Source organism: Cebidichthys violaceus, unplaced genomic scaffold, assembly GCF_023349555.1.
Source record: "Cebidichthys violaceus isolate CVI_PGR_0920_01 unplaced genomic scaffold, fCebVio1.0.p SCAF_27, whole genome shotgun sequence".
NCBI classification, from domain to species: domain Eukaryota; kingdom Metazoa; phylum Chordata; class Actinopteri; order Perciformes; family Stichaeidae; genus Cebidichthys; species Cebidichthys violaceus.
Window position 1 is genome coordinate 1,219,551 of NW_027176450.1, and position 25,313 is coordinate 1,244,863.

Genomic DNA, 25,313 nt, shown 5'->3' on the forward strand with positions numbered 1-25,313 from the left:
AGAGGTGATCTGTGTACGGACCGGTGTAAACGTTTCAAAAGTGACACCCAGTGGGCCGCAGAGATTTTCCGGGAGCCCTAGGTCGGCGAAACAAACATGGGGAACGCAGAGAGTGGCTGCGGTGGAGGCAGCGGCGACGAGGAAGACGTAGAAACGGAGAGCCCCGGCTTCGCGGAAGACAGTCCGGCCTCTGCGGCCACTGCCGTCGGTGTAGGAGGCGGCGGCGGCGGCTCCGGTTCAGGGAGAAGCGGAAGGGGATCGAATAACCCGCCCGTGCCCAGCGGTGGACCGCCTAGCCCCGGGGTGCTCCTAGAGCAAGTGAAACTGAGGGAAGCCGCGGCTCGCATTAGCGACTCAGGTGTCGCCATTCAGGAGTCTGTCCTGGCCGGGAACGAGGGTGTCCTGGTGCGGTGGCTGGAAGACCGGTTAAACCGAGGAGAAGAGTTCGTCAACGTGGAGCAATTCTGTGAGATGTTGGAGAGCAGAGATGCCCCGAGAGATGAGTGTGAAGAGGTATCTACGTTAACTAAACGTGCCTGTCACACACAAGTCATGTGAAATGTTGTTGTTCATGTCTCAGATATGAGAATATAATGATTAATAGCTGTTATCACTCATCATAAATGGGCATGTTGATATGAGGACGTGATATCCTGTAACCTGTTAAGTTATCTTAAGGGTGTGCAACGAGTCAGACAAGCGATCTCTCCTGATGTCACCATCGCGTATCATGTGTATTGTCACTGTTTTGTTTGTTTGGCCTCATGTAGCATAGCACGCTGCTTTGTTGCCTGTTGGCTGACATTTGTTGTTTAACCAAAGGTTGACCAATGAATGAGTGCCTTTTGTGTGGGTTGACATGGAATGCACCCCTGAGATCATTCAGAGATAGAGCTGCTACCTGACTTGTTAATCAGACACAATATATACTGACTAAACTTAATAACAAGCAATAGTGAGAGAGCGCATCATGTGCCCCATGAATGAAGGATACTTTTAAGTTATATCCATGTAGGTTTAGATGGTGTCCAGGAATGGGAGGTAGTGTGTTTGCATATAAAGTGTCACAATGTGTACTGTGTTTGTCCCCGTCTCAGGCATTTGGACAGTTTGATGCAGAGGGGGATGGGGTGGTGGATGTAGAGAGCATGCTGATTGCACTGAAGAACTCCAACGGAGCTAATCTAAAGGGAGAGCTGAGTCATGTGATAAGACAGCTACAGGCGTGCTCCTTAACTCCAGGTATGAGATGTGATTTGTTTACCAGGATTGTTCATCCTGCCTTGAACCTTATTTGAATAGGTATAGTCGGTGGTTGGCAGAGGAGTTCACCTTAAATAACTTCCCACCCTTTTTCCCCTCCCTTCTTTTTTTGCCCCCCCACAGGTTTTGTTGACATATTCTCCAAGACCAAAGACCGGTTAGGAGCACATGCCTCTAAGGTCCTTAAATTCTTACACAGGAATCGCATTCCCAGTAGTGCCATCCCCTTCCCTATTTTAGAGGGCTACAACAGTATCTGCACCATGAGGTCCAGTGTGGTGCAGGACTTCTTGGAAGTCCTCTTGCAGAAGGAGAAAGGTGATCACCGGACCTTCAGATGAATACAGTGGCTGGCTAGTGCTGATTGGAGGCCTTTAACTAAATGTTCTCCCGTGTATTTTAAGAATATTGTCACGCTTAACACATTTGTGTCCGTCTCCCACTGCTGGACATCTTTCAGAGTGACGTCCTGATCTATATTTGTGTCTCTCAGATCTCGATATCCAGTACCGAGCAGAACTGGACCGTGATCCGGAGGTGGACAAAGTCAAGGTGGTCACACAGTGCTACAGCACAATAGAAGCGTCGTCCAACGTTGCAGACGTTTACAAGATGACAAATGGGGAAACTGCATCTTTCTGGCAGTCGGATGGCAGTGCACGCTCGCACTGGATAAGGCAAGGGCACCTGCACTGTGATTTGAGGCCTTGCAGCTGATTGTCATGTGTGCCTGATCCTTGAATTACAGAGTTTTTGGTCCCTATGTATATGATAAATTTTAAGGTGGAAACTCTTCTCTTTTCTGCTCCCAGGTTGAAAATGAAACCCGATGTGGTTTTGAGACGTCTGGCCATTGCTGTGGCTTCTAATGACCACAGCTACATGCCTCAGCTGGTCTCCGTTGCGGTCGGGAAGAACCGGCGTTCCCTGCAGGAGATCAGAGATATCCGGATCCCCAGCAATGTCACGGGCTATGTAGCCCTCTTGGAGAATGCCAACATCACACACCCCTGTGAGTCACCACCTGTCAATCTGTCTGCTTAGTGGAGTGTTTATTTATCTCTGGCTAGTGTGTTCCTTCGCTGGTGACTTGTAGAGGAACCGTCTTTCTCATATGCACCCCTCCTGGGGCGACAGAAGAGCAGCCGCCGCCGGGTTCATAGATAGTTGGGTGGTTAATTGCCTCACTTCTCACAATCCTCATGCAAGGCTCCATAAACTCTTGATTTCCACCTTGACACCCTCAGGTCTCAAAGGACCATATATGGAGCCAAAAAGTCACACATCTACCTTTTTATTAGAAGTTGTCTAGCCACACAGAAGCAAAGCTAAAACACACACACATATATACAGTATATATGAATGAGGAAAACAGAAACTTTGGATCGATTGATCCAGGCAGCTGTGAGCACGAAAACAGCTTGCAGAGCTTTAGATAATGGTTACAAATTCATTATTGTATTTTGATTATGTGGCTCTGTATGATTTGCTAAATCCCAAAGAGCCAAATAAAATTCCTTGGCTGGCTTTGCATTGGATTTAGTTTCTCATATTAGTTTCATATGTGTCTCCCTCAATCAACATCTATTTGATGTTCGCTCTCAGAGGTCGAAGCAACCTGTTGTGGCATTTTTTTTTTGCGTGATGTATTCCATCAGTCTGCTAACTGCATTATCTCTTCTGGCACCAAACCCCAGACATCAAGATTAACATTAAGCGGTGCTTGAGCGACGGATGTGACACACGGATTCATGGCTTGAAGACGCTGGGCTATCAGATTACCAAGAGCAAAGAGGTGTCTGTTTCGGATGCTTCAGCCATCTGGTACCTGTCTCTCCTCACCTCCTTGGTCACCGCGTCCATGGACACCAACCCTGCTCTGGCTCAGACTGTCCTTCAGAGCACACAGTAAGACACACCCCTTCTGGTTTTGAATATGCAACATAAAAAAGAAAGAATGCAGGAATGTGTGTAAGTGTAGTGTTTTGTCCAGTGCTTGGGTTCTGAGGGCTTTTTTTATGCATCTTGTGTTTCTCCTAGAAAAGCCTTACGACACATGCCGCCGTTGTCCCTGACGCCGTCGTCCACAGAGTTCCCCAAGTTCTTCTCTTTGAACATCCTGGAGGAGGTGGATGGATTTCTCCTCAGGATAGCAGAGTAATGACCTGCTGGGATTACATCAGCACGCTCACCCATCACTGCCACGCTCCGCTTGTAACGCTGGCATCATCACGCTGAATACTGACTAAAATCAAAGTATTGATTTACCAGGGCGATAAAACTCTATTTCCGTTCCATTTGATCTACTGTAAATCATTAACAGCAGAAGCAGCAGCAACGACATGACTGAAAATATCTCACCAGTTAATTATCAACCATAATTCTGTAGGCTATGTTTATTCACTCATACAGTCAACATTGTTTGAAATACATTATGGACAGTGTTGGTCTCAACTGGAGTTTTTGTAAGCAAATTTTCATTTCGTAGATATACTGTGTTTAGAAGAGACCCTAGAGCTGGCTGGTGGTCTGTTTGAACCAGACTCTTCAAGAGTAAATAGTAGAGAAAAAACAAAACCCAGTGCAAAAATTCTTTCAGTTCAGCTGAAGCTAATATCTGGCTTCAGCTGTCTGGGGTAGTAAATGATGCTTTGCAGCCAGCATGGACAATAACTACACTTACATCAACCAAAATTGCTTTAGATATACATATAGGCATGTGAGTGTTGTTTTAAGTTTGACTTAAAAATATATAAGCAAATCCTTCTACGATGTGAGGGAACATTTGGAATTCATGACTCCACATGAAAATACACTCGTCTGACACTCTGAAATAGAGCCACAAAAAAGATTATTTGATTAGACGAAAATTGCACTTCAAAGCTAACTTGTTTGTTTCTTTGCTCCCGTGTAGCTGCTGTGTGAGTCCCGATGCAGAATTGACCCTCCTGGCCTTTGCTCTGGCCAGAGGCAGCGTGGCAAAAGTGCTCCAGGCCCTGTCCTGCATCAGCGATCATTTAAAGACCGAGTACAAGGCCTCCTCCCTCATCGTGTCTTTGGCCTCCGTTAGGCTGCGGCTACTTAATCGCAATGGTAACGCCCTGCTTCACTCTCATTCACACGAGGCCATTTGAAACCTTAGACCAGGGAGAGAAAGTGCTTAGCCTACAAGGAGGAGATGCATTAGTGGACTACTCGGTGGAAAATCACTTATTCTGTTACAAAGCTGCACTTCAGTGTGGTGAAAGTTGCCTCCCAATATTGGAATTAAATGATAACCTTATGGACAATGATCAACTGAGATGTCATAGGAAATGTCATAATGTGTTGTGTTGCAGGGAAGCCCCTCCAGTTGCACCTACAGGCCTGCGATGTGAAGAGTAAGGAGGAGAAGTCAGGACCAGAGAACATGCTCACAGAATCCTCCACTGGTGATGGTACAACTGATGCCATCCATGAGAAAATAACAGCAGCATTAAGTTAATACAGCTTCAGTATGAACAAGCCTTCAAGCATAACGAAATGTTTTTGCCACTCCAAAGGTTTTCTCACAGAAGGTGGCAGGAAGAGAGCCAGCGTGATCCTGTCGACGGAGGACCAGAGTAACTTCCAGATCACTCAGATGAAGATCAAAGTGAGGCTCCGTTTGATTTCACCACTTCATTGAGAATTCTGATCAAAACCGACAGCGACGGAGGATTTTCGGTGCTTAACGCTTCCTCTCGTTTGTGTGATCAGGTGCGAAAAGGAGCCATTGGTGCGAAATGTGGCCTGGTGTTCGCTTACAAGGCGGAAGACGCTTTTGATGCAGAGAAACATTTCAAGAGGTTCAAAAAGTATGACTCGTGGTACTACAAGGACTACAAAGAGTTTGTACAAGACAAGTAAGGATCCCCTTATATCCGGCTGAATCTTACTTTTGTATTGTATCTGTATTACATGCAGGACAATCTGATAAGACGATACTGGTACAGTATAGTTAGTTTGTGTGAGTTATGGCACCCCTCAGCAGTGTGGGGGTCTGCTTTAGTGGTTTCTGTGAATGGCTGACACACCATTCTGTCACCTGACCTGCAGTGTGAAGATTCCAACACAATCAGAGGACGAGCCAATTGGCTGGTTTGAGCTTGAGGATGACTGGAACGATGTGGAGATCAAGCTGCAGCAGTGTCGCGTTGCAAAGGTACACACTGCATCGAGGACACATTTTAACCTCATTATTTCATTCTGTAACACTGTTTTGTGTTACTTAAACATTTTGTTATTTAGTAGTATTTAGGGCTTCCAAAATGCAATAAAAAGAGAACAGGTATACTACATACTAAAGTACGCTAAATGAAGGCCATCATTTTCAATTTGCTGTCATTATCAAGTAACCACACCTCTCATTCTTCTGTTCTCCTTGTCTCCCCAGTTCCTGATGGTGAAATTCCTCTGCACCAGGCAGGACTCTGCCGAGCGCCTTGGAGTGCAGTCCCTCACCTTCAGTGGCTATCTGTGTCCCGGGCCAGAGAGGCTTGGAGACCTGGACAACCTCAGTGCAGAGGGAGAGAGCTTCGACTGTGATGCTGTCACTGGCCTTTGTCTACTTAACAAGACCCTCTTCTTCATCCAGCAGCTGACACGCGACATGGTGACTACTAATCACTACTGCAGTAATCATTTATAGATCAATAATTCTTTTTTAAATTTTTGACAGATCAGTCTGCCCACTTATTGTCATTAGGAGACAGGCAACATGTCCTTTTACTGTACTGCTGAACTGTTGAGGGTAAAGGGATACTTCATATTTATGATGATTTATGTATTGTTTTATTTTGTTGTTGTTGTTGTTGTTGTTAAAGACTGTCGCCCTCTCACTCCATTTCTGCAGGATGCCTCTCACTTCAAGCAGAAGTATCTTCTGGACTTCAGTGGTCTCTGCCTGAACCTCTTTTGGAACTTCTACAGTAAACTCAGGGAGATGTGAGTAGCAGTACCGTCACAGCTGTTTTTCTTTTGTACTGCAGCCCATAAGTACAGCAATAATTACCATTTGGTCTGATCAAGCTCATTGGTCTGTCACTGAAACACGTGCATTCGTATCAGGGTCTCACCTGTAATGGAGCATTTGTGTTTGTCACAGTGAGGGAGAGGAGGTGTTGAAGAGCAGAGTCCTGCTGCTCCAACTGATGCAGAACTGTTTCCCCATGCTGCCCAACCCGCTGGATCCCCGGGGCCCAGAGGAGAGCAAAGGGCCAGATGAAGGGGCCACAGCAGCGGCTTGTCCATCCACGTCCAGCAGTGCAGAGCCTCCATCTGAATCTGTTAGGGCTGTCTGCGAACTCTACACTCACCTCTGCCTTGGTAAGAACCTGCCGGCTTCCATACAAATGGGAGTAGTGAAAAGTGTTTGGTTGAATGGTCACTAATAGATAAAGCAAGGAACTTTCATTTTGTGTTGATTTTGGCGGCACCTGTGGACAAAGCAGTAGTGTTTCCATGAGCACCAGCGGCTCATGTTGTGAAGGTCTTGAGCTGGCAAGCGCGTGCATTTATTTTGGAAGCGTGTGAAAGAAGGATGCAACAGATTCTGAATGTGCTTTTCAAGCATAGCTGTTTGCAGCATGCACAGCAATGATAGCACAGCATAACAATTGAAGTTCTTCTCTTATCTTATGAGGTAATGTACCTGAATTTGTGGGCTATGTAAGATTAATAATGGTAATACGACGAGGTTGAAACAAAGTCAACTTTGTTTAAGCCAACAACGTAAATTCATATGTTTATGTTAACTCTGCGTCCCGCAAAATATTTCATAACTGAAATAGACATATGAAGAGGGCAAATTCAGTATTAATTTTGAGTTCTTTCAAATCCCTAAATTCTTTTCATCTGTTGACTGACTGACAGAGGTTGACTCGTGGTCCTCTTGGACCCAGTGACAGGCATTTAGAAAAAACTACATAGATACAGCCAATCTTGTCGTTGATGGTCTCATATAGAGGCATCCGTGTTAAATTGAGATGGTTTCATAACCAGTTAAAAACTCCTTGTAGTGACTTTAAATGATTCACTTCCTCCATGGACAGTGGTGACTCGTCGTGATATGCGTGATGTTTGTGTTTCAGTTGTGGATGGTCCGGAAGGTGAGACATCAGTGGAGAGAGCTTTGCACAAGGAAGCAGTAAAGGCCATTCTTAATGGAGCAGCGGTTTTCTTCCCCGACAAACACGTCAGGCGGGACAAACTCTTCCACATGATGGTGAGTTTATGAAAAATAAGAATAATATGATAATGATTATGTGATAATGATGATGTAATGTGCCTTTTGCAGAAAAATATTACCGAACAGGATCAGCCAGAGTCAGTGAAGGTGACGTTTGAATCGCTCTGTAATTACTTCAGGTAAGGACACCGTAGATGTACAAACACACTGTCATATTCTGGTACACGTCCAGATCACGGTGGATCAGCAGTTGTGTTTTTGTTTTCTGTGCAGTGACCAGGATCCAAGTGGCCTTCTGCTGCTCCCACCTAAAGGGGCTCCCTCAGACTTTGACATCAGCCCAATACTGTCAGTTATGGATACGTTGCTACTGGTGGCAACGAGAGAGGTGAGGCGTCTGTCGCATTCACAATGTCTCAACTGTCTCATTACGTTATTACCATTTATCAACAGCCCTCCCTGTCTCTCCGTGTACCTTTTCTAATTTTCCTCTCTGTTCAATTGTCTCCCATCTCTCAGTGTGAGGTGATGATGGTGGATGAGAACAGTGGAGCCAGCAGAACAGTGTTGCTGTCATTGTTCTGGGCTCTGCAGGGTAGCCTGGTCTCCTGGTGCTACCTACAGCTCAAAGGGGGAGCCTCCACCCCCATCGCTATGGAACTGGCCAGAAACATCCTACTAAAATGTGAGATGCTGCGAGATGTGACATTACAGCTTCCCATCTTCAGGGTTCAAGTTTGTACGAGCACACAGGCTGGCGCTGATCAGTCAAATGTGGTGGCCCAACAGATGAAAGAAGTTGTAAAGTGGTTCAGTACGAACACTGAGCACATTCATCGTTGAGTGGACAAGAGGAAATGCTGTCAGAGTGACTAAATGCTTTATTTCAATAGATGTGGATCAGTTCCTTGGAAGCATCAAAGGTGTCCTTGGTTCCCTGCTGGGGAGGTACACTGGTGCTGAAATCACTGACAAACTAGGCAGCTCCATCCTTGCCACAGTCTTCAGACAACTGGTAATGTACTCTTATCTCATGATTTAGAACTGCCTTCCTGCACAGTTGTAAAGTTGACCGTGCTGAGTGAATGTAACATTTTGTTGTGTTCCTGGCAGATGATTTTACTCCTGGAGCTGTGCTCTCTGGACATCGCTCACAGTGTGCTGCTGAGGAGCTTCTCCTCTCTGGTGGAGCTACTCAAAAGTCTGTCCAGTGATACTGGAGACATCTTTTCTAAGGTCAGTCCAGTCTGGGGAAAAAGAAAATGCAGAGCAGTATTTTGGGTGTGTAGGGGGATAGAAGTACTAGGATTGGAAGTGTTGTTAGAAAAATGTACCTTAAGCATCAAAAGTATTGTGTTAACCTACCAAATAATATAGGATTATTACTGAATGTGTAAGTCACATTTAACTGTTGTAGTTGGTAGAAGTGGAGCTAATTTGAACAATGTCATATGCTGTTGGGTAGTAAAATCTATAACAGTGCATAATTGGCACAAAATCGAAATACTGAAGTTAAGTATAAATGCCTCGAATTTGTACTTGAGTAAATGTGCTTAGTTACATTCCACCATTGACTCTAACATTAATTGCATACCATGCCACTGTCAGGTGGATCAGGAGAGCTGGCACCAGCCCCAGCAGCCAGTGGTGCTGAGGACATGGAGCATGGAGTCCCCTCACAACTACGAGAATAGCCGCCATGAGACCAGCATCTTCGCTTGCCCCGGTGCGACCTCCTTTGAGGTGGAGTTTGACGAACGCTGCGAGACAGAGAAGAGGTGAATGATGTGACAAATTAGATGATCAGATGTTATTGTTTTTTCTTTTTAAAATCCATCCTCTATGCTCTTGATCTTCACAGATACGACTACCTAGAATTCACAGATTCTAGAGGTGGGAAGGTCCGTTACGACATGAAGGTTGGAAGTGAGAAGTGGCCAAAGGTAAGATATGGGAAACCATTCAGTTGTCTCCATGTGAAGCACAGTTGTTGCTCAGTTCCTTTACACATGTCTGCTGCTTCTCTTTGCTCCTCCAGAAGGTGACATTTGACGCCGGCCCTCAACTCCAGTTCCTCTTCCATTCTGATAGCAGTAATAACGAGTGGGGTTACAAGTTCACCGTGACCGCCCTGGGCCTGCCTGATATCACTATTTCTTGGATGTCAGACCTGCAGCTGCTGGTGGCTCGCCTGATGGGTCGCCTCGCTTCTAGAACCCTCGCCCTGAAATCCCCCCACGGTGAGACTGAATCCTTTTACCAGAGTGAAGTTACGGAATGACTGTGTTTGACCATATTTAGAATCTTTCTAATTTTGTACATTTATGGTTTACATATACAGATGTTGGAAAATTAGTGATTTGCGAAACATGCTTTGGATTTGAGAAACAATTATTTCAGACCATTTCAGAATTACATCATACTTGAGCACTTCTCTGACCCTCTGTGAAATATTGAAATGCTGATGTTTGTGAGTTGCTGTCTATTCCAGAGATACGCACTGTTAAGGACCTTCCACCGGGGAAAATGTCCCATGTTCAGTCTTCTCCTTTATGGAAACCCATTCTGCGACATGGGTTGTGTGAAACAAGGGAGACGACTCACACTAAAACACCCACAGACCAGGTACTGTCAAATTTGCTGACTTCAGTCATGAAGTTCCATTCTCAGATTTAAATTAATTCATTGCTTATTGACCTCATCAGCTCGGTGGTGCCCTCATAATGTGTTGCTTTTCTGTGTGGTAGACAAATACATGGACTCTTGATGAGCTAATGAGCTTCCTGGAGGACTTTGCCTGTTGGAACCCTTCCCTGGAACCGACAGACAGTAGAACAAAGCTGATGAAGACCCTCATGCAGTCCTGCAAAAAACAGCCAGTGAGGAACGAGATTGCCACCGGGCCGAAGACCGACCAAGCAGTGAATGCCATTTGGGCAGCCATGGTGTACCACACGGCAGCCCTGAATAATGCCCTGAAGACCTATGGTAATGCTTGTCTATAATCAGTAGTCACAGAGCAAAAGCTGTTCTATTTATTTCTTATTTCTTGCTGTGTTTTATCCTTGTATTTCTGCGTTATTGTTGTTTAACTTGTCCAATTTGATTTCTCCTTTCTGTTTTGTCTTGGCATGAGCAGTTAATCAGGACTGCAAGTCCTGTTTAAGTGAAGAGTTTGTGCAGGTGTATTCACTGGCAGACAGCATCAGAACATGGATGGTGAGTGTTGATGATTTGTGTCTTTGTTTATTATCTGCTGCTGAGTTTTATTTATCGTCATGTTTTTGAACTGTTATGTTGATGTCTTTTTTTTCTCCTGTCAGTTGGAGATGAAGCAGAGGTACCTCGTTAGCAAAATGAATGTTCCTGACGAGAAGGAAGGAGGTCACGATGAGGTTTCCATGGAGACACTAGGTGATAACTCCTGCTAATAGACAAGTCCCGCCCTTTTCTTTTCACCAACTTTGTTATCTCTTTAATATTAATTTGCTGATGTCTGTTATGTTTCTCTCTGTTTAGCCGAGATGTGCATTGAGAAGAGCGTCCTGCTCTTCAGATTTACCCCTTGTGGAGTGCCGTGCCAGGACAGCTACTCATCCAAAGCTGCAGAGGGCAGCAGTGCTCCCCTCCTCCACTCAGGCTCCATCTCGGAAGGAGACTTCCAGGCCAGCTCCACTCTGGGACAACAGACTGCAGGGTCTGAGGAGGATGCCAGGGCGGAACAGAGCCAGCCGTCCGGTGCTCAAGCACAAAGCTCATCTTCTTGTGGGCACAGCAGACAAGGCCACAGCGGCTCCACAGAGAGCCTCTCCTCCCAGTCAGGGGATCCAGCCTCACCCTCCGCCTTCCCCCGTAAAGCCCCATTCAGTCGGGCACGCCTACGCCTCCTGTCCTGTCGATCTATAGAAGAGCCCCGCATGACCCCCGCTGTCAAGGATCGCTACCCGATACTCAAACACATCCTGAACTTTATTAAGGACCAGGCTCTCACAACAGCAAGGTGACTGACCTCAAGTCTTCTTTTTTTCATTTGCGTTATTGAACCATACAGGGTTAAATCATCCAAATCTTCCTCCTGTAGCATACTGCAGACCCTGTCCCTGAGCAAAGCCCAGGCTCTGAGCGTGTGCAAAGTCCTAGAGATGGTTCAGCAGTGTTTTCATTCCCTGGGAAAGCCACACCTCTTCCAAGCCCCCTGCATCCTGTTCCTACAAGAGCTGCTGGCATGCCAGAAAGACTTCACAAGGTGCTTCTGTAGAAAATGTTTTTGGGAATATCCGGTATATTTTGAAAAGGAACTCAAAATAACAATTTCGCTCAAAATGTCTTTTTGCTTTGTCTTTTTCAGTTATTTCTCTCAGTTGTCCGACAGCGGGCAGAAGCTAGGAGAGGAGGTGAGGCGCTCCTACCATCAGTTGGTGCTCATGCTGGTGGAGGCAGCACAAGGCTTCACCAGCCTCAATGAGAAGTAAGCTTCTATCCTTGCAACACACCACGTTCACACATAACCTGATTCACTGAAATTAAAAAGTGCTTGCAGCGGTGATAAGTGTGTGTGCAGTGGTGTAACCTGACCCTTCTCTCTGCTCTGCAGAGCCCTGCTACCAGCCCTGTCATGTGTGCAGACCTGCTTGTTGCACCTTCTAGACATAAGCTGGGAGGTACATGACCTAGACCTCTTCCTGAATATCAAGCTTCCTGACCTCCTGCTCAGCATGTCCCAGGAGAACATCAGTGTTCATGACATTGCCATCAGGTAACATCAGACTCATTTCAGAAAACAAGGCCCCACACAGTGGAAAATAAATGTTTTTCCTATTGTTAACAAATTTCATAGCTTTCATTATTTCCTTTTTACAAATCAATAGTCCAAACTGCACCTGAGTCTACGTCAGATATCTTACAATATAAAGGGATAGTTTGGATTGTATGAGGTGATTATCCATAGTCAGTGTGTACCTATAGTAGATGGTGGGCGGCACGACACCAGTTTGGAGAAGCAGCCAGTACCAGCATGAGAGCAAAAATGTATTTTAGACAACTAGAAAAAGCCCACCTAAGGAAATCTATATCAGTTTAAGTTGAATCTATATTTAGCACATTCTCTCCTCTTTACAGTGCCCATTCTGACAAAGAACTGAAGCCGTTAACAAATGCTTCCTCGATCAGTTAGTTTGTTTGTGTTAGATTAACAACTCCAGTGTTCTGCGAGGTAAAATGACTGATTTTGTCTTGTGGTCTTGAAGAAAGCATAGATAATGGCTTCAGTTCCCCTGTCGCAAAGGGCTGTCTGACGGCAAGGTAAAGTGGTGAAAATATAAAGTATACTTAAACTGATATAGATCTTTCTTTTTAGGTGTCTAAAATGTGTTTTTTTGCTGCCTCAGACCTCAGCATTACATTGTTTCGCTCCTGTCTGTTTCTCCAAACTGGGGTCGTGCTGAGCGCCATCCACTGTAGATTATACACTGACTATGGACAAGTACCTCATACAACCCCACTCGAAAAAACCAGAGCTATCCCATTTAAACAGCGTCCCAGCCAATTAATTTGAAGAGGTAATAGATCATTTCTGCTGTTTAAATTCATTTTCAGTCAATGGACAGAGGAGGATGAAATCGCTGACTACAAGAAGAACCAGGAATGGATGGACGAATGTATGGATGGGATGTTTGAGAAGTGGTATGACAAAATCGATGAAGAAGACTCCACGGAGAACAAGAGAAAGGTATATCACAGTCAATAAAAACCAACCAGTGGTCCAACCATTAGCAAACAAGGAAAATTGCCTCGTGTCTGAACTTTCTGGGGACCAAATGACACTTTGTGCTTAACCTGACTGCCCCAAATACTTCTGCTCCGTTTCTTTTCCTACAACCATGCCAACAGTTCTGAGAAGCTGTACTTACTTAGACACGGCAGTTCTTTGAGCTACATGCTGACATTAGCATGCTAATGTCAGCATGAAAAGCGCTAAAAGCGCTTGAAACACAAACATTTTATGTATATCTATTTAACAAGACAAACCCATACACAATAACGGTTAAGACTGAGTAAGCTACAGTAATCCATTTACTCTTAACCCAATTAACCCAATCCCAAAGACCTGTCCGTCTATAACACTGTGTAAGTTCTAAGTTTAACAAGCTGTATTCAAGTCACTATTTTTCAAAGCACAGGTAGGAAAGTATGATGACTAATACTGTGTAAACAATTTGCCCGGTTTTATCCACAGATGCACATGTTCATTGCACGTTACTGTGACCTGCTCAATGTCGTGATCTCCTGTGATGGCTGCGAGAGGATGGCACCTTGGCACCGCTACCGATGTCTGCAGTGCATGGATATGGACCTCTGCAAGACCTGCTTCCTCAGTGAGCTCATACACAGTCACTAATCATAAGCTGGATAACAGCATCAGAGCAAACCTGAATGTGTGACTGTGTTTTAACCAGGCGGTGCCAAGCCCGAGGGCCACGAGGATGACCATGAGATGGTAAACATGGAGTATGCCTGTGATCACTGCCAGGGGCTCATTGTAGGCAGCAGAATCAACTGCAATGTCTGCGAAGACTTTGATCTGTGCTTTGGTTGTTACAATGCAAAGAAGTATCCAGACAGGTGACGCATCTTGTACTGTTAAAACACGCTTTCCTTTTAGTGGTTTACCTTTGAGTAACTTTTTAACATTCCCATCTCCAGCCACCTGCCAACCCATCGGATCACAGTGTACCCCATGGTGACCATACGGATCAGTGACCGGCACCGCTTGATCCAGCCCTACATCCACAACTACTCCTGGCTACTGTTCGCAGCTTTGGCCCTCTACGCGTCAGAACTGAGCAGTCAGAAGCAGATGGAGGGAGAGTCTTTGGACAGCAACACCTTGAGCCAGGCCTCAGCCCTGCAGACACACTGCTCCCAACTCATCACTGATTGTTTGCTCAAGGGCCAGACTGGAAAAGGCAAGTCCGAACCAGCAACTGGTTAGCTTAGCTTAGCATAAAAACTAGAAGCAAGGATAAACAGCAAGTCTGGCTCTGTTCAAATAGAATCTAAAAAAGGAAAAACTTGCAAATCACAGAGATGATTCCTGGTGTTCACTGCACCGGCCATTTAATTTGTGCTGATTAAACAAACAACATACTATGCTGTGCTAATTAAAGTGCTTTAGACAGTGATATATTTTTTAAAGGGTCAGCTCACCCCAGCTTACCATTTTCCCCCTACTTCAAGTCTTTACTTTAAGCTAAAGTAATAGCCTGCTAGCTCTAGCTTTATGTTTAGTGTACAGAATGCAAGAGTGGTATTGATCGTTTCATGTAACTTGGCAAGAAAATGAGAATGCGTATTTCCCAAATAGGAGAATCATTCTTTTAAACAATCACTGGCCTTGGGAGAGATGAGTTTCCTCCATCTCTTCATTTTTCCCACATTTTTTTCATCGACCTGGGTTCAACAATTAATTTTATCACCACAATGCAGTATTTTGTAGAGTTGTAAAAGAGGGTTGCTTCATTGTTTATCCACATGTCTCATGGTTTTTATGTTTTGTCCTTTTATCTCCACGTAGGACTACGTTCCTCAGCCTTGCTCGCTCTGCTGTCGTCCAATGAATCAGCTTCCGATAGTGAACTGTGTCCAGTCTCTCCAGAGTCCTCACAGGAGCTCAGTACAGCCACTGACACCTCTTCTCTCCCTGGCAGCACTGCAGCAGTCTGCTCCCCGTCGTCTCCCAGAGACAAGGTGAAAAACATTATAAAAGAATATGAAAATTGAATAATCTCTGTTGGGGTACTGGATCATTACAGAGGCAGGATGTAGAAAAGTAGAAATTTGTACCATACACATCTATAATGATAAGTCAACCTACTCAATTGTTGTTATCCTCTCACCACTAGAGTAAACCATTAGGTAAGGAGAAAAAGGCAAAGGAGCTGGGCTCTCCTCCCCCTGCTCCTTCAGAGGTTTTGTCCCCCCCAAGCTCTGCAGAGGAAGAGAAAAAGAAGCTGGTTGCCCAAGACACCCTGGACTCCTCCAGCCTCAGCCAGACGCCTTCTGTGTCCAGCGAGGAGCCCCTCTCTCCTGTAGTCCGACGTAAGACTACCTCCAACAGGCTGATTAGAGCTCTGATTGTGTTCATTAGAGGTTATCCCTTAAGTTTCTGGTTCAATCCTATATGTTTTTTTTTTTTTTTTCTCAGCTTTAGAGTCCGGTCCAGGAACAGTCAACTCTGCAGCATCTGACGTTGTCAAGGAGGCAGACGAGAGGTTGCCCCAGGTTCCCCTTCAGGAGCATGTGTTTTCGGAGTGCTCCAGAGAGAGGATCCTGGGACTACTAGCAGCCATGCTGCCACCAGCCAAACCAGTATGTAAAACCAAAGACCAGTTTTTAGGGTTGAGACTATGTAACGCGAAACAAATACGCTTATTTTCTTTGTTTTTGAGATCTGGATGAAAGAAATCCAGTCATTTTTAACACTTTTTTTTGTCTCTTTTTTTTTTTTTTTACAGATTTTGTACAGAAACAAACAAGATATAATGCTTTTGTTACCTTTGGACAGAACCAGGCAATCTGTTTAGTCTTTATGCTAAACTAAGCTATCCGCCTGTGGCCAGGATAGATGAACAGATATGTCAAGTTAAACAAATACACCAAAATCTATCAACACTTTGTCAAGTTAAAATACTCCATTACTTCATACCCAAAATGCACTGCTGTTCCTGAAATGTTCACGACTCAACATATTGCTTCAGCATATTTTGCATTTATCTACAGATAACATTTACTACTTTTTTGTTTCTTCAGGGCGGCACCCTGTCTCTACCCAGTCTGAACTCCATCCTGCCCAAGCTTTTCAGGGCGGTCATTTCCAATGCAGGCTCTCTGAACGAGACCTACCACCTCACCCTGGGACTACTGGGTCAGCTGCTGCTCCGAATCCCTCCGATGGAGGCCGACACTGCCGTCACAGAGGCCCTGGCTGACAAATATGACTTGTTAACACAAGGAGAGGCAGCCAATTCAGACACCCATGGCTGGAAGACCACCCAGTTGCTTTTCAGCCTAGGGGCAGTCTGTTTAGACAGGTAAAAGAAAGGAAACCTGATGATACCACGGAAATGAAATGTAGTTTATAAAAAGTGTTCTGGATGAAAAACCTGCAGATATTCATACTAACTAACAACAAGTCTGCACTTGTTAATACCCACAAGGACTTTAGCCAATCCAGAGCCATGGAGATATTTTCTTACCTTGATAAAAGCAAATGTAAAGTTTTTTTTTTACAAATTTACTTGTTAATTTATTTTAATTCTTTTTTACAGAGTGGGTCCAAATGTTTTAATTTTTATCATGATCAAAATTGCTTAAGGAACTGTGTAGTTTTTACTTCGTAAAGTCACACATTAAAGTTAGCAATCTGATCTTTGTGTAGTCATGTTATACCTCTATGTGAATTGAAAACCTGCTTCGCTTCTTGTAATTTTTATTCCACCATAGTGTAATAAGTAATGTAGTAGCACATATAGAACTGAGGTACTGATGTTATCCCTTAATCACACAGAGATCTTGTGCCAGAGAGCTAAAAGATGTGTTTGCTATTGATAACCATTGAAGAAATATTTGCCACGCACCAGCTGTTGTTGTTATTATTTATTTTGTCTTTTCTCTTTTCCTCTGTTTCACAGTCGTATTGGTTTGGATTGGGCGTGCACAGTGGCAGATATTTTACACAGTCTGAATGCTTGTCCTGAGTGGAGCACAGTGATCGCTGCCTTCACTGACCACTGTATTCAGCAGCTGCCGCAGACATTGAAACGCACCAACCTCTTCACCCTGCTGGTGCTGGTGGGCTTCCCTGAGGTAGGCAGAACATGTGCCACTGTAAACGTCGGTACACTCGTGCTCCCCGACTTTCTAAGCTCAGCTGTGACTCCTCTGTGTCTCCGCCAGGTGCTGTGTGTGGGCACCCAGACGGTGTTTATTGACAACGCCAATGAACAGCACAACATGATTTTGCTCAAGCACTTCACAGAGAAGAACCACGCTGCGGTGGTGGATGTTAAGACACGCAAGAGGAAAACAGGTTGGTGCAGATCACTTGAAAAACTTTTACCAGTGGATAGAATGGAATTAACCCTCTGTGTGCTTTCTCCTCTGTCTAGTGAAGGACTACCAACTCATCCAGTCTCAGGATTCCACTGCAGCCGGTCTTCCAGGGCAGTCAGAGGACCAGGGCTTCCCTAAGACCCTGCTCAGCCGCTACCTGAGCAATTTCACCTCAATCATCAGCCACCTACTGCAGACCAGCCAGGACAATGGCTCTCCTGATGCTGTGGAAGCATCCTGGGTTCTCTCATTGGCCCTTAAAGGCCTCTACAATACCCTGAAGGTACCTGCCATGACCTAGGAATCTGCAATAGTCTGAGAAAAATAATCTTCGATGTGGAACAACTATCTTAGATCATATAAGATTATTCCAGAGGTGGTGTTCTCATTCTGTTGTGTCCTCTTGGGTAGAAACACGGTGTAGAGCAAGCTCAGGAGGACATCCGACAGTCGGGACTGACCCAGCTGCTGGTGAGGAAGTGCAGCAAAGGGACAGGCTTCAGCAAGCTGTGGTTGCTACGAGATCTAGAGATCCTCTCCATCATGCTGTACTCCTCCAAGAGGGAGATCCACTCCATGGCCCAGGACCCAGAGCGAGACCAAAGGGAGCAGGACAAGGAGCACGACTCTGACCACTCCAGTTGCTGCGCTGATGACACCGACGTCAGCAAGCCCGACCCCTTAGAGGGCCTCGATGAGGAGACCAAGATTTGCTTCCAGGTGATGAGGGATAGTGTTTATGATATGTGCTGCGAAACTTAGTGTGGTGTATTAATTATAGGTTTTTTTTCAATGCAGATCACCCACGATGCCTTAAACGCCCCTCTGCCCATCCTGCGAGCCATGTACGAGTTGCAGATGAAGAGAACTGACTCCTTCTTCCTGGAGGTGCAGAAGAGGTCAGCAGAGACTTTCTTTTTAATTTACTTTCTTTATACGATCCACCGTTGTAAAGGTCATACTGTTCAATCTCATACTGCCTCTCAGTCAATGGTTGTGCCTTTGTGTTATTTTCAGATTCGATGGAGAGGAGATTAAAACGGATGAGACAATCCGGACGCTGGCTCAGAAGTGGCAACCCACCAGGCGGCCTCGCTCTGAGGAGAGGAACACCAAGGCCGTGGACACTGATATGATTGTGGTGTCATGCGTGGTGAGTTTTTTCAAAATGTGACCCGAAACAGCTTTTTCTTTTTTTGTTAACAAACAATCAATAAACACTGCATCCACATTATAAGAAATATTACAAAAACAGTACAGAATTTACACTCTCATAAAAAAAACATAGGACAGTAAGTATACAGTAGAAATAATAACCAAGGTCCAAAGGTCCTTTAAATAGTGATGATTATGGATATATCTCTGCCTAGCCTCTACATATATGAAGCATTATGGAATAGTTGAAATGGAACCACTTAAAGTGAATCTGAGTTTTGCCAGTTTGAAAAGTTTCATAACATCTTTGATCAACAGTTTAAGTGGTAGCTTAAAGCTTAAAGCTTCCCACAGTGGAAGTGAGTCCTCAAAGAAGACCTATGTATGTATGTATGTATGTATTTTTCACTCTTTGTTTCATTGCAGCCATTTGCTAAAATCAAAAAAGTTCATTTTATTTCTCATTAATGTACACTCAGCACCCCATCTTGACCGAAAAAAACAGAAATGTAGAAACTTTTGCAAATTTATTCAAAAAGAAAAACTGAAATATCACATGGTCATAAGTATTCAGACCCTTTGCTGTGATACTCATATTTAACTCACATGCTGTCCATTTCTTCTGATCCTCCTTGAGATGGTTCTACTCTTTCATTGGAGTCCAGCTGTGTTTAAATAAACTGATTGGACTTGATTAGGAAAGGCACACACCTGTCTATATAAGACCTTACAGCTCACAGTGCATGTCAGAGCAAATGAGAATCATGAGGTCGAAGGAACTGCCCAAGGAGCTCAGAGACAGAATTGTGGCAAGGCACAGATCTGGCCAAGGTTACAAAAGAATTTCTGCAGCACTCATGGTTCCTAAGAGCACAGTGGCCTCCATAATCCTTAAATGGAAGAAGTTTGGGACGACCAGAACTCTTCCTAGACCTGGCCGTCCAGCCAAACTGAGCAATCGTGGGAGAAGAGCCTTGGTGAGAGAGGTAAAGAAGAACCCAAAGATCACTGTGGCTGAGCTCCAGAGATGCAGTAGGGAGATGGGAGAAAGTTCCACAAAGTCAACTATCACTGCAGCCCTCCACCAGTCGGGGCTTTATGGCAGAGTGGCCCGACGGAAGCCTCTCCTCAGTGCAAGACATATGAAAGCCTGCATAGAGTTTGCCAAAAAACACATGAAGGACTCCCAGACTGAGAAATAAGATTCTCTGGTCTGATGAGACGAAGATTGAACTTTTTGGCGTTAATTCTAAGCGGTATGTGTGGAGAAAACCAGGCACTGCTCATCACCTGCCCAATACAATCCCAGCAGTGAAACATGGTGGTGGCAGCATCATGCTATGGGGGTGTTTTTCAGCTGCAGGGACAGGACGACTGGTTGCAATTGAAGGAAAGATGAATGCGGCCAAGTACAGAGATATCCTGGAAGAAAACCTCTTCCAGAGTGCTCAGGACCTCAGACTGGGCCGAAGGTTCACCTTCCAACAAGACAATGACCCTAAGCACACAGCTAAAATAACAAAGGAGTGGCTTCGGAACAACTCTGTGACCATTCTTGACTGGCCCAGCCAGAGCCCTGACCTAAACCCAATTGAGCATCTCTGGAGAGACCTGAAAATGGCTGTCCACCAACGTTCACCATCCAACCTGACGGAACTGGAGAGGATCTGCAAGGAAGAATGGCAGAGGATCCCCAAATCCAGGTGTGAAAAACTTGTTGCATCATTCCCAAGAAGACTCATGGCTGTACTAGCTCAAAAGGGTGCTTCTACTCAATACTGAGCAAAGGGTCTGAATACTTATGACCATGGGATATTTCAGTTTTTCTTTTTTAATAAATTTGCAAAAATTTCTACATTTCTGTTTTTTTTCTGTCAAGATGGGGTGCTGAGTGTACATTAATGAGAAATAAAATGAACTTTTTCGATTTTAGCAAATGGCTGCAATGTAACAAAGAGTGAAAAATGTAAAGGGGTCTGAATACTTTCCGTACCCACTGTATATGTCAAAATTGTGATGTATCCCCATCATCGCCCTCCTCCCACAGTCTAAACCCAGCCACTGTGAAAAGGCCACCGAGGAGGTCAATGTAGTGGCCCAGAAGCTCATCACGAATTCAGAGAGCGACCTGCAGCTCAGCTACGCCAAGCAGAGGCGCACCAAAAGTTCTGCTCTCTTGCACAAGGAGCTGGATGTGCGAAGCAATCGGGCAGTTCGCCAATACCTGGTGAAGGTCAACCAGGCCATCGCCACGCTGTACGCCCGCCACGTGCTGGCCTCGCTGCTGGCCAACTGGCCCGCGGAGGTGGCGTTGAGCGAGGAGGCCCTGGAACTGAGCGGTGCCTCGCACATGGCCTACATCCTGGACATGTTGATGCAGCTGGAGGAGAGGCCACTCTGGGAGAAGGTGGGAGAATGTGGAGTTTGTCTTATGCGATTTCCACATATGATACATTACTGGTGTTTTGTAGATTAATGTGATTTATAATAATCCGTTAATAAATAGATTCTCCAGCGGGTGCTGAAGGGTTGCAGCCAGGGTATGCTGTGCAGTCTGTCCCTCACTGCTTGCCAGTTCATGGAGGAGCCAGGGATGGCCGTGCAGATCAGAGAGTCCAAACACCCATATGACAACAACACCAACTTTGAGGTGGGTAAACTGCCTGTCATAGCTATTTATGAGACACACACAAAATGTAAATTTAACTAAAGACGACTTTGCAATAGAGCCGGCTATTAGTACACATCCTTATTTGAAACGTTTTGTTTTTCCAATTCAGTTTAAAGGATGCATTGTGTCCATCTTTTCTCTCTTAAGGACAAGGTGCACATCCCCGGAGCCATCTACATTTCGGTAAAATTTGACTCCCGCTGCTACACAGAGGAAGGCTGTGATGAGCTCATCATGTCCAGCAGCAGTGATTTCCTCCAGGATGTCCACAACTTTAGCGGCTCGCCTCAGAAATGGTCCGATTTTGAGATTCCTGGTGAGGAATATTTTTTAAAAAGTCGTTCAATTCCTTTTCTTCTTTATGTGTTTGCATTTCAGATAATTTGACATGTATAAACATGTGTGTTGTGTGTGGCTTTCCCTCAGGTGACACCCTGTACTACAGGTTCATGTCCGACATGAGCAACACAGAGTGGGGCTACAAGTTCACAGTTACAGGAGGCCACAGAGGACGTTTCCAGACAGGTACTTCACATTAACACGGATACCTTGTTTGAGCAAACCTGCTTCATTTGGTGGAGAGCGTAGTGCAGGTCGTCACTTTTTCTGCACTTTTGCTTCTTTCTAATCAGGTTTCGAGATACTGAAGCAAATGTTAGCAGATGACCAAGTGCTCAGTCACCTGCCACTGGCTGACATCTGGGAGTGGCAGGTGGGCGTGGCCTGCCGCCAGACTGGGAACCAGCGACTCAAAGCCATTCACTTGTTGCTCCGCCTCCTGCAGTGTCAGTCCCAGACGTAAGAGTCCAGCCTTGCCTGCACATTTCTGTCTCTGTCCTTCCAAATCTCTTCAACATTTTTTCTGTCACCAGTGAAATCTTGTGAAAACTGTAAGTTTAAGTTGTCGTGTATAAACACCCAAAGTAACATGCACAAACATTCTCACTTGGGTCTATCCACCTGGACCTAGGTAGTGCTAATTTGGCTAAGAGGACCCAGTGCACATTCTTATCTCAGCAGTGTATTTTCCCCAGAGCTGCAGGACTCTCACACAGGGTTTGCATAAAAGATAGAAGCCTTTGTAAATCCCTCATGTCCTGGTAGTCACCACGGAAATTAGGTAACGGATGTGTTTAGGAATTTGCATGTGTGCAGACTAACTCAGCTCCCTTCTGGTCATAATGACCTCACACAATTTATGGGAATTGTAACCCCATTTACATTTTTTCTTTCAACAATATTCTTGATGTTCCTCCCCCTCAACGATGTGACTTTTAGCTTTTACCCGTCAGCTCTGAGATTAGATGATTCATGCCGAAATGTGCCTTGGGAGTTGTAGTACGTTTTTGTTTTTTTATGCACACAAGCTTGTACCTTTTGACTTTTTTATCAAAGAATAGATATTTTGTATTCTTTGTTTGTGCTGTAGAAGTGCTCCAAATGTGAGTCACAGGATATTGAAAAATGAAGGGGGCGTGTACCTCTGTAAACAGAGGCATCTTAAATGTCTCTTCTCGCTTTCCAACCTTAATATGCAACTTACACAAGTGCTATGTGGTAACTTGAAGCCTTCAGGTCAGTGCTGTAGTAGACATCTGGTGTCTAGTGGTTACACTTTTGAAAATACAAATATTTGCATATTCAGACATATTAGATTTCTCAGTGAGGGAAGGGCAATTAAACATTTTTGTGGAAAAACAATAACCGACACAAATTATTATTCCAAGCATCTTAAAAGATATCCAGTGGAGGAGTGTTGTAGTAATGGACTTTGTCCAGCAGGACACACCAATAGGAGCAAGGTAAATGTGTAAACATGTGTTTTATTCATTCAGATAAATACATAAGTAATTTATCAATTAAAAAAATTACAGATGTATTCACATTAATAACATCCCACATGCACAGATTTTTTAAGTCAAGTTTTGTTTATGGCTGTTGGCAGTTACAAGATGCGTTACTAAGTCATGCTAGATATAACGTTGGACTCTCGTAGTTTCTTTCCCAGCCACAGCTTTGCCTTTCTGAGAATATGGCTCTTCATTGTCCCGTTCTGCATGCGTACTTTTGTTTGTTCGTCTAACTATCGATTTGTTTGCACTCCAGAGCCTGTGAGCTGACCCTGCTGCAGCCTCTGTGGCAGCTCTTCATGTCCATGGAAAACAGCCTGAGCCAGGATCCCACCAGTATCACCGTGCTGCTGCCTCTTCACAGAGCCCTCACTGAACTCTTCTTCATCGCAGAGGCCCGTGCCATTGTGAGTGACACACACAGCATTTTGCTTTGCTGTTGAATATAGAAACAATTGTTTTAGTCTACTGTCCCTGTTCTTTTGGCCTGATGACATATTCAGTCTGAGGCAATTTAAAATACCACAGAGAGAGCTGCCCGGCCAGACCCCGGAGAGTCTTCTCGCTCTCGCTCTCGCTCTCGCTCTCTGTCTCTCTCTCTCTCTCTCTCTCTCTGTGTGTGCCTCAAGCCCCCTTGCCTTGAATTATTGATAAAGAGTATTCTCATGGATTATGAGCATGCCGTCAGCCAGGAGTTTCCCATCTGTAAATGCAATTGAACCAGAAAAGCATTATCTGTCCAGTTCTGGTCTGTTTGGTGAAGCCTGTGGCTGCTGACCAACCATAAAATGACATCAGTTGACTCGTCGTCCAGGATGGATTCTGTGCTCCCATCTGCACCGACCGAATGTCGTTTCAAAGCGAGTTGCTTGAGTGGAGTGGCACGTGTCAGCGGCCACCAGGGGGCAGTAGCAGCACACAGCCGTTTATCCTGGGCTGCCCTTCATGGACACTCCAGTGTTGTTTTAACAGTGATAGACACATGGAGATGCATAGATTGTGGTTGGGAGTGTTTTGCACTCGGCCCCCAGCGGTTGTATTCAAAATAGATGCGTTGACCCATTCACTTCCTTCATATAAGCTTTGCCAGCATTCAGTCTTAATTAAGCTAACAGTCTTAACACAACCGCCTTCTGTTGGTTTAAACACACACACACACACACACACACACACACACACACACACACACACATACACACACCTGCTACCTCTTGTGGCAGCTGTCGTGGTGGCTGGTGTTGCGCTGAGTTCAGGATGTGGTTCAAAGGTATTACAAGAGATTAACATTTAAAAAAAAAAAAAAAAAGTCAGTTGAGTTGAACCTGAATAAAGCCAGTGAATTTGATTCCACACTGGGTCACACAGACGACAACCGGTCCTTGTAGTGTGGCAGTATGTTATTTGGCCCTCCGAAAAGATCAGGTACGGTTTGCTGAGGCGTCACAGCATCACTGATGGTAACTTGAATGTTTTCTTTTTGTCACACAGACGACAACTCGGCTGTGTGACATCCAGACTGGATTCACTTTTCCAGCACTTCTGCGTTTGTTCACAGAGAAGTGTATAAATAGACAGGACTGTTCTGAGGCTAATATAGAGGGGGAAAGTCCTATTTAAAATCCATCCTGAAATGGACATAAATATTAAAATCCTTCTTCAGCTGTAGACTTCAGTGCTCTACCTACAACACAGCACACCGTCTGTCATCATCCTCCTGAAAAGTAAAGTTTAGTGTGGACTAAACTTGTGTGTGATGGTTGGTGGCCCTCCTCATGTTGACATTTGAGATCAACTGCAGTGATGACATACAGCCCAGTTCAACAGCTTTTTAATGCCTCTACTGTAAAATCATGGGACGCTAATGAGTGAACACATCAAGGAGTCCTCTGTGTCCATATTAGGTCTGAGCCCACAACCAACTGATTTTAAAGATGTAGCGCTGTTCACATTCCAGCACGAGTCCTCGGTCTTTGTACGCACACAAAGTTCACAACCAGGTCTGCTGAGATTCAGTGAACTCTCTACCCCAGGAAGTGAGCGTTATATTTAGGAAATC

At 44.8% G+C, this 25,313-nt stretch overlaps 1 protein-coding gene across 2 annotated transcripts in view; it reads left to right on the forward strand.

Annotated features, from left to right (window-relative positions):
- The first annotated feature begins 6 nt into the window (after window positions 1-6).
- Window positions 7-25,313, forward strand: part of zzef1 (zinc finger, ZZ-type with EF hand domain 1) — a 30,753-nt gene continuing 5,446 nt past the window's right edge. The window contains exons 1-52 of one of the 2 annotated variants that reach the window (XM_068721206.1): window positions 7-513; window positions 1,098-1,242; window positions 1,387-1,581; window positions 1,757-1,940; window positions 2,076-2,275; window positions 2,961-3,171; window positions 3,304-3,420; window positions 4,178-4,356; window positions 4,602-4,700; window positions 4,806-4,897; window positions 5,002-5,147; window positions 5,341-5,446; window positions 5,678-5,896; window positions 6,137-6,228; window positions 6,389-6,609; window positions 7,374-7,507; window positions 7,580-7,650; window positions 7,745-7,859; window positions 7,991-8,156; window positions 8,365-8,486; window positions 8,585-8,707; window positions 9,080-9,249; window positions 9,333-9,414; window positions 9,510-9,711; window positions 9,963-10,096; window positions 10,219-10,459; window positions 10,611-10,690; window positions 10,795-10,885; window positions 10,991-11,471; window positions 11,553-11,717; window positions 11,820-11,939; window positions 12,066-12,227; window positions 13,067-13,199; window positions 13,707-13,845; window positions 13,927-14,092; window positions 14,174-14,436; window positions 15,045-15,217; window positions 15,373-15,568; window positions 15,675-15,838; window positions 16,280-16,560; window positions 17,161-17,335; window positions 17,426-17,558; window positions 17,638-17,864; window positions 17,993-18,301; window positions 18,380-18,480; window positions 18,599-18,734; window positions 20,784-21,143; window positions 21,243-21,386; window positions 21,555-21,723; window positions 21,834-21,932; window positions 22,040-22,205; window positions 23,514-23,664. In XM_068721206.1, the coding sequence (XP_068577307.1) occupies window positions 97-513; window positions 1,098-1,242; window positions 1,387-1,581; window positions 1,757-1,940; window positions 2,076-2,275; window positions 2,961-3,171; window positions 3,304-3,420; window positions 4,178-4,356; window positions 4,602-4,700; window positions 4,806-4,897; window positions 5,002-5,147; window positions 5,341-5,446; window positions 5,678-5,896; window positions 6,137-6,228; window positions 6,389-6,609; window positions 7,374-7,507; window positions 7,580-7,650; window positions 7,745-7,859; window positions 7,991-8,156; window positions 8,365-8,486; window positions 8,585-8,707; window positions 9,080-9,249; window positions 9,333-9,414; window positions 9,510-9,711; window positions 9,963-10,096; window positions 10,219-10,459; window positions 10,611-10,690; window positions 10,795-10,885; window positions 10,991-11,471; window positions 11,553-11,717; window positions 11,820-11,939; window positions 12,066-12,227; window positions 13,067-13,199; window positions 13,707-13,845; window positions 13,927-14,092; window positions 14,174-14,436; window positions 15,045-15,217; window positions 15,373-15,568; window positions 15,675-15,838; window positions 16,280-16,560; window positions 17,161-17,335; window positions 17,426-17,558; window positions 17,638-17,864; window positions 17,993-18,301; window positions 18,380-18,480; window positions 18,599-18,734; window positions 20,784-21,143; window positions 21,243-21,386; window positions 21,555-21,723; window positions 21,834-21,932; window positions 22,040-22,205; window positions 23,514-23,664 (8,967 nt within the window). In that variant the 5' untranslated portion in view covers window positions 7-96. The remainder of the gene's footprint in view (window positions 514-1,097; window positions 1,243-1,386; window positions 1,582-1,756; window positions 1,941-2,075; window positions 2,276-2,960; window positions 3,172-3,303; window positions 3,421-4,177; window positions 4,357-4,601; window positions 4,701-4,805; window positions 4,898-5,001; window positions 5,148-5,340; window positions 5,447-5,677; window positions 5,897-6,136; window positions 6,229-6,388; window positions 6,610-7,373; window positions 7,508-7,579; window positions 7,651-7,744; window positions 7,860-7,990; window positions 8,157-8,364; window positions 8,487-8,584; window positions 8,708-9,079; window positions 9,250-9,332; window positions 9,415-9,509; window positions 9,712-9,962; window positions 10,097-10,218; window positions 10,460-10,610; window positions 10,691-10,794; window positions 10,886-10,990; window positions 11,472-11,552; window positions 11,718-11,819; window positions 11,940-12,065; window positions 12,228-13,066; window positions 13,200-13,706; window positions 13,846-13,926; window positions 14,093-14,173; window positions 14,437-15,044; window positions 15,218-15,372; window positions 15,569-15,674; window positions 15,839-16,279; window positions 16,561-17,160; window positions 17,336-17,425; window positions 17,559-17,637; window positions 17,865-17,992; window positions 18,302-18,379; window positions 18,481-18,598; window positions 18,735-20,783; window positions 21,144-21,242; window positions 21,387-21,554; window positions 21,724-21,833; window positions 21,933-22,039; window positions 22,206-23,513; window positions 23,665-25,313) is intronic. The other variant, XM_068721207.1, reaches the window with a different exon arrangement.